This window comes from Hermetia illucens, chromosome 4 (assembly GCF_905115235.1).
Source record: "Hermetia illucens chromosome 4, iHerIll2.2.curated.20191125, whole genome shotgun sequence".
Classification (NCBI taxonomy): Eukaryota; Metazoa; Arthropoda; class Insecta; order Diptera; family Stratiomyidae; genus Hermetia; species Hermetia illucens.
In genome coordinates this window covers 16,806,008-16,820,781 of record NC_051852.1, presented here as the reverse complement: position 1 = coordinate 16,820,781, position 14,774 = coordinate 16,806,008, and the positions used below count along the sequence as shown (strand labels likewise).

At 43.0% G+C, this 14,774-nt stretch overlaps 1 protein-coding gene across 1 annotated transcript; it reads right to left on the bottom strand.

Moving 5' to 3' along the window:
- Positions 1-6,249: 6,249 nt before the first annotated feature.
- LOC119655695 (gastrula zinc finger protein XlCGF7.1-like) lies at positions 6,250-13,430 on the bottom strand. The gene is made up of 5 exons (XM_038061702.1): positions 13,176-13,430; positions 12,248-12,316; positions 11,960-12,187; positions 7,585-7,674; positions 6,250-7,362 (listed from the first exon to the last, which is right to left on the bottom strand). The coding sequence occupies exons 2-5, from the start codon at positions 12,305-12,307 to the stop codon at positions 7,036-7,038; spliced, it is 705 nt and encodes a 234-aa protein (XP_037917630.1). The 5' UTR covers positions 12,308-12,316; positions 13,176-13,430; the 3' UTR covers positions 6,250-7,035.
- Positions 13,431-14,774: the final 1,344 nt, after the last annotated feature.

Genomic DNA, 14,774 nt, shown 5'->3' with positions numbered 1-14,774 from the left:
AGATCAATTAGAAAATACTATTAGCATTATTATTTATTAGATAGCGATTGCTTGCAAGTAGCCCCGTAAATGCGAATTTTTGTCACTCGGACCCCCGAAATGCTGCTCATGATTAAAGCGACGAGTATGCGCACACCTGTACGCTCCAAGCTACCTTTCCATTCGACTTAATCCAGATAAAGATCAATCAAAGCCCCAATCAGTTGGTGAGCTTATGAAGCAATCCTTGTCTGAACAGATTATCTGCGAATGTTCAGTTTTATCAGCAATTCGAATTGAATTCGGCTCTCAGTGGGTATATCTGGGCTCATCATTGTAGACGTTTCTGGACCAAACCTAATTGGGCAAGAAAGATATCAAAATTGTCAATAGACTTCCATGAACTGAAAATTAGAAGGTGAAATTAGCAATTGTTGCCTAACATAAAATCAGGTCGTAGAATACAATCTAGCCCCAAGGTAAAATTATGCAGACCACCACTTCCCTCCCCCGAAATTGCAGCCAACCTGATCTTATTTAGATATCTAACTCTTTAAAAAAATCAGTTGTCAGTTCAGTCCGATTCCTCCGCCCATCGTGTTCAATCTTCTTCGCAATAAGAAGAGCCCGAACATAATGCGCAACACGCTCTTCATCATCTCTCTGACAATGTTGTCTGGAAATAGCTTCCCTGTGTCTGCATAAAACTCCTGACGAAAGCCGTTCTACCTGTGTGTTCAGCGTTGTCCTCCACTCCATTGCAGAATACACAATCAGGAGATCGCGCCTTCCCAATCCTGTGCAAGTAAGACTGAAAACCTTCATGCCCGCTTAGAAGTTCGGTAAGGAAGTAATCAATCTCACCGTGCATTCGGTTCAACCACGGGTCTAAATTGTCGATGAGCCGCACAGTCCATCTGCCCTTTGGTTCATTTTGCAAAGAAAGTTCGACTCGGAAAGGGTGCGTTGACGTTCTTCACGGGCAATCACCTCTCCTAAGTTCTCACCCTTACGGCGGTAGATAGCTTTGCGCTCCATGGCAAGGAGGTCAACGGGGATCATTCTCGCGATCACCATCACAGCTGGTTCGGAGACGGTGCGATAAGCAGACCATTCCAAAAGTTTCCCGCCTTTGCACTTGAGCAAGACGGTTACGATGCACCTCCTTGTCAAAGGCATCAGCCCATACCTCCGCCCCATAAAGCAGAACCGATTGCATTACCCCCATAAGAAGACGTCTCCTAGTAGATATAAAGCCCCCAACATTCGCCATTACCCGACTCATGGCCGCGACTCCAGCTGCAGCCCTGTCCACTGCTGCTTTGATTTACTCGAAGAAGCTCATCATCGAGTCGAGCATTAAACCAAGGTATTTATCCGCTGGTTGTGACTCTATAATCAACCTGCCGATCGATATGGGAGGCAGGGTCGAGATTTTCCTTCTGGTCAAGACGACTACTTCGGTTTCTTCCAACGCAAAGCTAAAGCCGTGAGCAATCATCCATCCGCTTACCCGTTGCATCAATATGCCAAGTCTGCTTTGTGCCTGCTCAACAGTGCGTCCGGCAACAAGTGCGGCAACATCGTCTACATAACCGACCAGGTGCAACTCTTCGGGCATGTCGAGTCTCAGCAGACTATCATAGGAAGCGTTCCAGGGGTCCGACTCTAGGATGGATCCCTGTGTTACTCTCGACGTGATTTCCATCCTCCTTTGGCCCTCTAGCGTCTCATAGATCAGGGAGCGGTCTTTGAGATAATCCCTCAATATCCGCAAGAGATAACTGGGCACGTGAAATGAGTTTTCTAATGCGCATAGCATATCTGCCCAACTTACGGAATTGAAGGCATTTCTGACATCAAGCGTTATGAGGAGCACTATCCGTCTAGATCGGCCGTTGTGTGCCTCGGCAAGAATAAAAGGGGGCTCTGTTAGCGATAGTGACCTGTCCAGAATTGAGCGATTTAAATACCTCGGGGCAATGCTATCAACCAATGGAGAACTCCTTAATGAAATTGCTTCACGCATTAACGCAACCTGGATGAAGTGGCATTTCACAACTGGTGTTCTTTGTGATCGATGTATCACCGAATGTCTCAAATCTAAAATTTACTGCAATGTCGTCCGTCCGGTCGCTCTCTATGATTCTGAGTGCTGGCCGACTATAAGAGACAATGAACGGCGTCTTGCGGGAATGGAAACGAAGATGTTGCGTTGGACTAGTGATCACATCCGAAATGAGGATATCCACGGTTGATATGGGGTTGAACCGATCGTGGAAAAACTGCGAAAGATGCGTCTTCGATGGTATGGTCACGTAATTCGCGCCAACGAGAATTCACTTGCCAAGATTGGTCTGAACATCGAAGTCGATGGTAAACGACCAAAAGACCGGCCGAAACAACGGTGGCTTGATACGCTGGATGGGGATTTAAAAGCTTCGCGATTAAATCCAGATCAGGCGTTTGATAAAGTAAAATGACGAAACTGATCACGACGAGCCGACCTCGCTTGTGAACGGGACAAAGACTGAAGAAAAAGAAGAAGGTCTGAGGAGCAATGAGTGCCCGACAGTTCCGTGTCACATAGTTAGAAATTCTACTGGCCTCTATTTTTTAGAAAGCGATTTAAATAAATCATTTGATGGAAAGCACTGTATTGATAATAGTCAACCTTATACGCTTCACACTCGGAATTTAATATTATTAGCAAATGTGAAGAATTTAACCTACAACAGATACAAAAGGGCTGGGGAGACCTAGATTCTTCATGAATGGAATTTTAATATTTCATTCGAATGTCAATTATTCTCGTTAATTATGACCTCAACATCTTATTTCTATGGCTTAGGATGCTGTTAATTCGCATGATAAGTTGGAGCTGCTATAATTTTGACACTAATAGTTGGATTTGGATCTTGAAACTAGGCGTGCGTATGCACGATACTGTCCTCTATGTCGGTGCAGTGTAGTACACCTAGGATGAACCTAAGGGGAGTTTTTCAGTCAATTTCTAAAAGTTGGTAATATACTATTAGTAAGTTTAGTTGAGCAGATATCGGAATGGTACATATTTTGAGGCCTAGATTTCATCTTAGCACACCACCCTGATTTGTTTCGGATTTTTGGGTTGGGTAGTTTCCGAAAATGAGTCCTGTGTTACTTTAAGTGTGTACATTTTGACTCCTTACTCGCGCACTTTGCAATTCACGGCAAAGCTAATATCAGATTCGAAAAGTACTAATTGAAACCTTTCATTCGATACCCTATATGACTATAGTCGATGAAAAAAATGTTTACATCCCCCCTTTACATATATGGGGAGCTCCGCTTCAAACTGTAAGTAAAATTGTGTCACTAACTGTATGCATGGGATTTCATAGTTTTCATATGTCCACCAAATTTGGTTCGGATCGGTTTAGCCGTTTTGAAGAAAAGTGCGTGTGACAGACAGACAGACAGAAAATAAATCGATTTTAATAAGGTTTTGTTTTACTCAAAACATACATACATATGTACCTGGGGTTTCATAGTGCCCATCTTTCCAGGAGGAGTAACGTTTTATGAAAAAAATGCATGTGACAGACTAACAGACTGACGAATATAAGGGGATTTATATTTTTTGAGAATTGTGGGCTCCTAAGTCCGCATCAACTTAATGCCGGAAAGGACTAAATGGGGAGCAACTTACACCCTCTTTTTTGGTCCACAGACCCCTCGTTTAGGGCTTAGCACCCAAACTGTAAAATGTCAGGCGATGACAGCTTTACGGTACAAGGGCAGAGGCAAATCGTCAGACGCTGCCGCACCTCTGCCCTGGGAGCATCGTGACCGAAGCGGCTTGCAGGTGTTAAGTGCTCCTTTATATAATTCGCCGAACACAACATGATTACGAATTATTTTCAGCTCTGGCCAAGCTCTGGTCAATAAGGCGGATTTGCGCTCAATATAATTCCTAGTCATGTTATGTTCTGCGAATTATATAAAGGAGCACTTAACATCTGCGAGCCGCTTCGGTCACACTGCTCCCAGGGCAGAGGTGAGGCAGCTTCTGATGATTTGCCACTGCCATGGTAAGAAACCGTAAAGCGGTCATCGCCTGACATACCTATTGATGTGTAAATATGTGTTAATACACACGCCAAGGTCTAAAAAGTCAAATGTCAATATTGATAGTGAAACAAGGAAAGCCTACGGAGCAGCTAATGGTTGGGGAGGCGGGCCTGCCGTCTCCAAAGGCAACCAGGAAAAATTGAAGCTTTCTTCGAATACTTCCGCAGCCATGGAGGAGTCAACTTGCCTTGAGATCGATCAACTTTTCGACGGTGAATCGGTCCATATGGAGGACATAGGAAACCAACCTGTCGGAACGAGAGGCGGTGATAACGATGATGGTGAAGGCGTCCCAGACAAGGGTACTAACCAGGTTGGATGCCGTAGCGACAAGTGCGGCAATGGTCGCCCTGAAAAGGGAAAATTGAGTGAGCTTCTGCTTTACAAACAAAAAACAAAAATGAAGAAAAAACGAGAACTAATGAAAAGAATGGCATAAGTAGGGCTGAAAATCTAAAAAAAAATCACAAGTGGGATCCAAAATAAAGAAAAGAGAGAATAATGCCCCTCATTAATGTATATGATTTAGGTGGTAAAGATTTAGCCACTCAACTTAATGTGAGCGCGGGGCTCTCGAATTTGATTATCAAAAAGACGGAGGCCGAGAGAGTCCAAATCAAAGCTAAACAAACTCCGGCTCACAAGAAAGCCAGAGAGATCCTCGAACGAGTGAAGGCTTTTCACAACATTTGGTCCTGGTCTCCGGCCAAATTACCCCAATGACACGATGGCTGTGACATCACGTAATAAAAACAGCGAAGGTTGTAGTCCTGTGCTGCAGATATCTCAAATTTCGGCACCCTCCAGAACATGGAAGTAGAAAGAGTATGATAACTGGTCAGACTGAGAAACTGTTTATCTTCAGTCCCACTTTACCTGTCTCCTTCTCAAGATCGAGAACCGTTTGGCCATAACTCGGGGAGAGAACAAGCAAATGTTATTAGCATAGTCGAAGTATTTGAGGAAAAATGACGTCGTCCATTGAACCCGCCCACGTCTGCCAGTCAAGGCAGCATAAGAGAAATCACCGATAACGAAATGAAAAAATATCAATTATTGAATACAACTCTGGTGGATTTTATTTTGGATTTTCCTGAGATTTTACCTCAATGCGGCACGTGACATTTTGTACTGTGATACGTCGCCTTGATTGTATCCATTAGTTTTTCCGGAATGTCCCTCCTGCGTAGAGCACTCCAGAAGCACTCCCCGTTCACGCTGTCAAAAGCTTCCTCGGAGGGTGATAATGTGACCGGTACCTGCAGATCGAGAACCAGCCTCCCTTCTTTCCATCAAGTTTTCGAGGTATTCTTTTAATACAGTCCTGTTTTAACTATTATACGAAAATTTCTGTAAATTTTTGAGGTGATTATCATACTCTCGTTAATAGGTACACTATAACCACTGAAAGCACATAATAGTTCTCTTCAGGAACGTAGTGCATTTTCCTTACCATCTCCACGAGATCAGGGACCATAACCATTCAGTTGTCAAACTCAAGACGGATGTCCTTGGATAATTGTATTTTTCCATTCACTGGAAATATCTCAGATTTCCTGGATTTACGAATGTGTAGAAGTAGCAACCCTGATTAGGCTGCACCGTAAAGTTTCGAAGGGGGATTTTTAAGGCCTTCGGCTTTACTTCGTTTGAGCAAGTTGAGAGCAAAAATAATTTTGCTTCTGTTTGGGAGAACACTCTGTATTCTGTATTCTCTGAAGTGGAACTTCCCTGAAAGCTATGCAATACACAATTGTTCTGTCGAGAAATAGACGTAAGCAAGTTAGTCTGAAAAAAACGAACAAAACAAATACGTGTCTGCACGCTAAATGTTGGTGCCCTAACTGGAAAGACCGACGAACTCGGACTCTATTTAGGTAGCCCACACACTGAATATGGTGTTGGCATTGCCATCTCAGAGGGTTTCCGTGATGCCATTAAAGAAGTCGAACGATTTGATGATCGGCTGATGAAGCTCACCATTATATCAAACGTAAATCGACTACATTCTCATAAGACGCCGACATTTTACCACTGTCACTGATTGCAAAGCCATTCCGTATGAGACCATCGCACTTCAACATCGACTGTTGATTGCCGTCCTGCGAATTAAGCCACCGATAAAACAGCGTTAGAAACTCCGAAACAAACACTTGATTCAGTTTCCAGAACTAATTTTTATTTAATCAATATTCATCAGTATATTGAGGACATCATTTTTTAAAAATTTCGGCAATAAACACTTTCTTTTCTCTTCAATATATATAATACAATTCTAAGAATGTGTGATAACTATAACATATAGTATATTACCGTGACCGCAATACTACTCAGTGGGCGTAATGCCCGAGGCCCTAGAGATCATCATGTAACGATAGTTGTCTTTGTACCCCGGCCAATATTTTCAACTGTGTAAACCCAAAACCGTTGTGCAATTCATTATCATTCAAGACGCCACTCCTAATCTAAATTTCAAAAAGAACGCACCAAAAGATTCAAATGACTATTAACAAAATTTCTTCCCTGAAGTAACAATAATTGCAACGAGTGGTCTCATCTAAATCATAATTGCAAGGATAACTAGTTAGTGGAGTTAGTCGTTTTTCAATAGACTCTGATGAATTCGGCGCTACCCTCATTGTACCCTATATGCAGTCTTAGCGCTTACACAGCATACACTAACTTTACGCCCCAATATTTCCCGTTAGCAATTAGATATTAACTAAATTATACTCATTTGATGTTCCTTATCATAGTTGACCGTTATTGTAAACGTTATTTATTATTAATATTTAACAAATTTTAGCTCCTATCTTATAAACTCAAAACATACCAAAATCAAAAAGAAAAACTCAAAGAAAGAAAAAGTACAACGTTCTCCATTGTATTCTCCTATGACACTGTTTGCGCTTTGAGAAGCTCCTCTACCAAGTCCTGTTCCAATTAAAGGGGTTCACATTTTATTTTAAATTCGTCGTTGTGTAGTTTGCTATGTTGATCGAGATGTGCCTGCTCCAGGAATTTCTCATCACATTTCATACATTGGTAGGGAAACGAAAGGCCATGCTGTGTTTTCATGTGGGTGTAGATTTGAGATTGTTGCTTGAATGTTTTCTCAGGACATTTCGGACAAAAGTAACCTATGATGCCAGCATGCACTTGTAGATGTTGATTAAGCGATGTTACTTGAGTGAATTTTTTGGAGCACTGATTGCACGAATACTGTTGAACCTTATGATGTGTTTTCATGTGGTTGTTTAGGTTGGTCACCTGAAAGTGAGAGAATTGATGGTAACAATGAAATTCAATGAAAACTCAGAATTTGATTGCGTAGCATTCCTAGGACTCAAATAAAATAAGAGAATGAGTCCTAATTTCATTAAACTTGAAAAAAATCAATCAAAATTTAAATTTAACACTTATTTATTGAAACTGAAAGGGTATAACCTGTTAATTTTACTATTCATTGTCACGTTAAGTAAAAATACAAACCTGGGCAAAGGATCGTCCACATTCTGGTTCAATACAAACAAATGGTCTTTCACCAGTATGGAGTCTTCGGTGATTGTTTAAATTTGTGATCTGCAAAAAAAATAAATTCATTGATTCAAAACAGTAATAAAAACGGGGAAAGTTATGAACATTAAACGAAATGTTTATAGAGAATCCAGAAGTCGAAAATCGGAAGCTCGATGCTTCAGATATGAACGGCCTTGTTGGAACTCCAGACATCCCGGTTTTGCGCCGAGGTCCACCAATTCGATATCCCTAAAAGCTGTCTGGCGTCCTGACCTACGTCATCGCTCCATCTCCAGCAGGGTCTGCCTCGTCTTCTTTGTCTACCATAGATATTGCCCTTATAGACTTTCCGGGTGGGATCATCCTCATCGATACGGATTAAGTGATCCGCCCGCCGTAACCTATTGAGCCGGATTTTATCCACAACCGGGCGATCATGGTATCGCTCATAGATTTCGTCATTGTGTAGGCTACGGAATCGTCCATCCTCTAATGGGGGCCAAAAATTCTTCGGAGGATTCTTCTCTCAAACGCGGCCAAGAGTTCGCAATTTTTCTTGCTAAGAACCCAAGTTTCCGAGGAATACATGAGGACTGGCAAGATCATAGTCTTGTACAGTAAGAGCTTTGACCGTATGGTGAGACGTTTCGAGCGGAACAGTCCTTATAAGCTGAAATAGGCTCTGTTGGCTGACAACAACCGTGCATGGATTTCCTCATTATAGCTGTTATCGGTTATGATTTTCGACCCTAGGTAGGAGAAATTATCAACGGTCTCAAAGTTGTATTCTCCTATCCTTATTCTTCCCGTTTGACCAGTGAGGTTTGATGTTGTTGGTTGGTTGGTTTTCGGTGCTGACGTTGTCACTATATATTTTGTCTTGCAGCCCAAGATCTCAGCTGCTTGCTCGATCTGGATGAAGGCAGTTTGTACGTCTCGGGTGGTTCTTCCCATGATGTCGATATCGTCAGCATAGGCGAGTAGTTGGGTGGACTTAAAGAGGATCGTACTCCTCGCATTTACCCCAGCATCACGGATCACTTTCTCAAGGGCCAAATTAAAGAGGACGCATGATAGGGCATCCCCTTGTTGTAGACCGTTGTTGATGTCGAATGGTCTTGAGAGTGATCCTGCCGTTTTTATCGGGCCTCGCACATTGGTGAGGGTCCGCCTAGTCAGTCTTATCAATTTCGTCAGGATACCGAATTCTCTCATGGCCGTGTACAGTTTTACCCTGGCTATGCTATCATAGCAGGCGTTGAAGTTTTACCATGGCTATGCTGTCATAGGCGGGTTTAAATTCGTTGAATAGATGGGGCAACTGCTTGCGGCAGAGAAAAAATCTGATCTGTTGCTGATTTGCCTGGAGTAAAGCCTCTTTGGTATGTGCCAATGCTGTTCTGGGCGTATGGAGCTATCCAGCCTAGCAACATAGCGAAGAATATCTTATGGATGGTACTCAGCAACGTGATACCTCTACAATTGCTGCACTGTGTGATATCTCCCTTTTTATGTGAGACAGATAATTCCTCTTTGCCAGTCGTCAGGCATTGATTCGTTGTTCCACACCTTGAGCACAAGTTGATGAACCACTTGGTGTAATTGGTCGCCTCCATATTTAACCAACTCGGCTGTAATTCCATCGGCTCCTGGCGACTTATGATTTTTAAGCCGATGAATTGCACGCAGTGTTTTTTCTATACTTGGTGGTGGCAGCGTTTGTCCGCCGTCTTCAGTTGGCGGGACCTCCAACTCGCCGGTGTTCTGGTTGTTCAATAGTTCATCAAAGTATTCAACCCATCGCCCCAATATGACCATTCTGTCGGAAATCAGATTTCCCTCTTTGTCTCGGCAGAATGAGCATCGAAGTGTGTAAGGCTTCATCCTGCTGACTTGTTGGTAACACTTGCGCGCCTGGTGCGGTTGCTCCCTGTACTTTTCTAGTGCGCAGACCTGTTGGTTCTCCCAGGCTTCCTTTTTCCATCTGTGGAGTTGCTTCTCCGCTCGCCGGAGTTCGTGATAAGTCTCTGCGCGTGCCCGCGTCCTTTGAGAATGCAACATTACTCGAGATGCAGCATTCTTTCGTTCCGTTGCTAGCTTACATTCATCGTCAAACCAGCCATTCCGACTCTTTTTGCGGCTGGGGTCCAATGCTCATCAATATTCTCAGGCGGGTTACTCAGTATATCTACCGTCCGAACAGCAAGATAACTTTCCCACTGTCGAGCGACAGGTGGATCATACAAGCGATTGGTATTGAACCTAGGGGGTTGCAGCTAACCGTCCAGGAGGTGGCAGACGCAACACGTCAGCCAAAGTAAGCGACTCCTGTCACGCCCATCCATAAGATAACTACTAAATTTGCTGCTGATCACGAAGTGTTCGATCTGATTACTTGTGTGGTTTGGTTCAGTTAAAACCAAACTGAGCTTATGGCAGACTCAGTGCTCGAACAATGTGCCACCAATAATGAGGCGGTGGAAGTTGCAGAAATCCACAAACCTCCCACCATTATCGGTTACCAAGACCGTGTTTTCCCATCACATGTCCGAGAAAGGTATCGTCAGAGCCCGCCATGGCATTCAGATCATTCATCACAATGTCAGCTTTAGGAAGTTTCCGTTGGTGCATAACACTATACAATTGTGATGCTCCTTGACCTGACCTTGAAATCAGAAATCTGTCAGAAACCTACTCCCAGGACAAGGGAGCGCGCCTTGCGGTAGCCGTTATGAACAACCCGAACCGGATTCGCGTCTGTTACCACTCGGCTTTTCAGAGTACAAAAGCACATTGTCAAAAGTATGGCAAGAGAGAGAGCGAAATATTCCCCAGAGGAGTCTCACCATCTTACTTAGATTAGTCCCAGAATGTTCAGCTAATAACTTTGGAACCTCGCTCGAGTTGGAGAAAACGAGCGAGCTGAGAACCCTTGCTACCGCTGTCGAGGAGTTTGCACACATCAAACCCAATCATAGTTCCATTTCCGATAGCCTAAGGACTTAACCGTGAGGTCCGTTCCTATCCGGGGCGTTGTTGACGTCTCGGTAGCAATAAAGTCTCAAAATGTGCAGGTTACTAGCCCACAAATTTCTATTCATTTTAGTCGCCTCTTACGACAAGCAGGGAAGAGTTAAAATGTATTTTTAAGCCACAGGAACAATTTTTACCAAGGAGCCGATCCAAAATGAGTAAACGCGCGTTTAATATAGCGTTATGGCCGAAATACAATTCCGTTGCGTCCGGCACGCAGCTTCAATGTACAATGAAGTTTTAAGGTCGGCAAAGATCACTCCACGTCGACAAGGTTCCTAATTGGCACTTGCAATTCAATCATTGCGTATGACAGTTTCCTAAACGAATTCATGCTAATTAATCCCATTCAAATGCAACAGCCAAAAACGAAAAGTGCCGCCATATTGCGAATGACGCAATAAACTCTCTGTAACGCAACGCAAGAGTTCGATTTTCCGAACTTTTCTGCGTGCCGCATTGCGCACCGCACTTATTGTATATTGCCTCATTGCGAACTTGTTCGTGTAATGAACTTCATTTGACGGCTCTCTTACTGCGGACGGACACAGTCACTCCGCTGTTATGTTTAAGCCATTATGATAGTAACTCACTAATGAGAATAGGGTTCAACATCGATAGAAAACAACCTAACAATGTCTAGGACAGCGATGGCTTTACACGCTGGTCAAGCTTGCGGCTGGGGGAAATGATGAATCTAATCAACACGAGCCTAAGATAGTCGATATATGCGGATGGCTTAGATCATAAATCTGCCACAATATTAGAGGGTTTCGTATCGTAGTCTGGATGTTGAATATCAGCCGACTTTGAATGAGAGTAGGTAAACACATCGTTGACCATATTGTCAATTGCACAAGGTATAATGGTGATGTGATGTAAACAACCGCATTATTAGCTACTCTAGTAAATTTCAGGCTATGCTTCGTTAGTCAACTATGAAAGTAAGTGAAATTCGAGCTAATCATTTGCATCCATTGCTTTATTGCACTAAACTTGTCTAGCTGTTGCTGGCGCACAATGGAAAGAAGCAGACAAATAAGATGAAGAAAAACGTGTCTAAGGAAATATCGATCTCAGGCGAGTCTAAGGAGCCAACCAAATAGTGCACCTAAAATACTTTCGCCCACTTTACTGTGACTACTTTTGTGTTTATTCCTTTGTAAGAACGTCCATCGACATTTGACTGATACTATCGAAACTAGGATTCATAACACATTCTGGCTGCTTTTCCTTAACTAATTCAAACGATTATAATCATGACGTGCCGGACTTGAAAGCAGCACGTAGACCATATAAATAACAGAATACTTACTTGTGTAAATGCTTTTCCACAATCTCCACAAACATATGGCCTATCATTCGTATGGATGCGTTCATGATTTCGTAAATTCGCAGCCTGTGTAAAACGCTTCTGACAATAACTGCAAATATATTTACGTTCGGCAGAATGATTCCGTATATGCGTGATCAGCGATGATTTTCGTGAAAAGGTTTTCGAACAAAGCGGACATGACCCTTCTTCATTAAAAATTAAATCAACCTGAAACGAAACCCGTAGCATAAGTAGAGTGCCAAAGTGGAAAAATATTGGAAGCATTACATCGAATGTTTGCTGCATTGTTCTCTTCGTGCCCTCCTTTTTGATAAGCTGTGAATTCATTACCTCCACCTATAATTAAATGAAAATTTCATTAGAAACTCTGAGGAATTGTACAATTCTGTCCAAAAGAAGAAAAGAACAAAAGTTCGAAGGAGCAATGGACGTAGTCGTGGTGATCAGTAGACGGGAGTTTCCGGGAATAAGTTTCATCTTAAGAAAGGGCACAAGGCAATGCTCCAGGAAATATGCGGGGCAGAATATTGGACGAGGATTTTAGGCTTATCGGGAAGTCCTAGCACACATTCTACAAAATCGACTATGGTGGGGTGGGGTTCACGCACTATTCCCCCACATTTCACCAAATTTTATCCAGCTTGCACAACTTCTTCCTAAGATACGGATCGAACGCAACAGTTTGACGACCGCAATCAAATTCGAACCACCGATCCCAAGTTAACGGACCCGGATACATATTAATAAGGATGGAGTTATTGGGAAAAGATATTTAATCATCGAGGTCGCCACTGACCCGGTTTTTAAATTCCTCCCAATACTTTGATATAAAACGAAGGCAAATAGTCTTCCCCAACTAATATGCGGAGCAGAAGTCACCAGTTAGGAGAGGACCCGAGAACTGGTATGTCCTAAAATGTGAATTATGGAAGGTTGTACACCTTCGCAGAAGCTGCCACCTTGGGGATAGATCAATCTAGAGGAATTTGTTCCTGCGAGTTACTGGGCACTACCCAATCCTGACCTTCACTAGAATCCGTGGTGAACAAAAACAAAACACACAACAGAAAACAGAATCCTTTCGACGCTTCCTCTGCCTACAAGAAAACACTTTCAGAAGTGACTAGTGAACCTTATGGCACCTCGCCTCCCGTCCACTAGCCTTTGACCACAAAAAGAACATGTAAATAAATACCTTCTCAGTGAATAACTTGTTCTATTGTGCGGCTGTTGACTGTCCTCGACAAAGACGATTCTCTCCCATAATCCCGGGCGATTGCAGTTGACATCAAGTCTTAGCCTAGAAGCCTCGCCATCCGCTTCGCAAGGATCATTAACGCAAGTAAATAATGGGGACGTTCTTCAGGTGTATTTCGCAAGCAACTCCCTCGCCGAAAATGTCTATCGCCGAAAACTAGTGTGAAAATGACAACAAAATCCAACCATCATAGGAACGGCGTAATGTAGTATCTGTGAAGGTGAGTGTAGACTGGGGGTGAAAATTTTAAATGTTTGCTGGGGAATTTGAGTTAACTAAAAACGTCTACCCCAAAGTTATTGATGCATATCGCTATGGTTGTTTAATGAACATGAACATTTGAACCCCGTCCACAGACCAGGTAGACATTGTCAAATCAATTAAAGCACCGAATATTCTCAACAGACTTTCGAAACTCCTTCAAGTGGATAGAATTACATCTTACTAATATGTACCTCCCCCCTTCGGGCGCCCCTAGATACGATGGGATAGCTTGTAGTAACTCCCACCTATGCTAAGAGTTCCAAAGCATGAATCTGACTATGAGTACTCAAATGAAGGCTGACCCGCGGTTTTCGGATTCCTTACCAAATTCATGTCTAACCGCGGAGAAATTTATATGTCTACGGGGTAGACAGTCGGAAAACGCCGGCTCCCATGAAGAGAGAAACTAGAACTAGAGGTTACGGCCCTCCCGCAACACTATTGGCTTAATCATCCAGAAAACAGAAGAGGAAACCACAACAGAAGGAAGCGTCAACCACTAAAGGACTATAAGCCAAATTCCATTTGCCAGAATCTTTTCCTACGCCTCTACTTGCAAAAGCCTGCTTTGAACTAATCCGTACTAGGGCCCACTGTCATGAATTCTGAGAGATGTATTGGAAGGTGATCCAATCCATAGAGAGAGATCTGCATGAAGCTAGTCTTTCCCATAGGAATGCTAATGTGAATGCGGAAAGAATAAAACATATACGCGAACAATAGTTTCTGGCCACTGCTGTCGGAGTTTCTTCTTAAAATAGTAAAATATCATGGGAATAATTTACCATCCCGTGGGAATGCCTATAGAATAAAACTTTAGGGGCCTTGACCGAAGCTAACGTTTAATAATCAAGATTTTCTTAATGGGCTCCTCCATGAGGAGTACAGTAATGAGGTTACCTTAAACAGCAAACAATTCCATTGATAAGTTGAAAGAAGACCAAGTTTAGCAGAACAGCGCATGAAGAATGTTGAATATTCGATTTCCCTCTTTGTCTCGGCAGGATGAGCATCGAGGTGTATATGGCTTCATCCTGCTGTTGGTAAAACTCCCCCGGCTGGTGCAGTTGCTCCCTGTACCTTTCGATTTCACAGATCTGTCGGTTCTCTTAGGCTTCCTTTTTCGTCTGTGAAGTCGCTTCTCCGCTCATCAGAGCTCGGGCCAAGTATATTTGTGGCCATATCAATGATGATGCTCTTCAGGTGATTGTGAAGATCACTTGTTGATGCTTCATATCCAGGACATCTGCCAGCTGCGGATATTGCGGCATC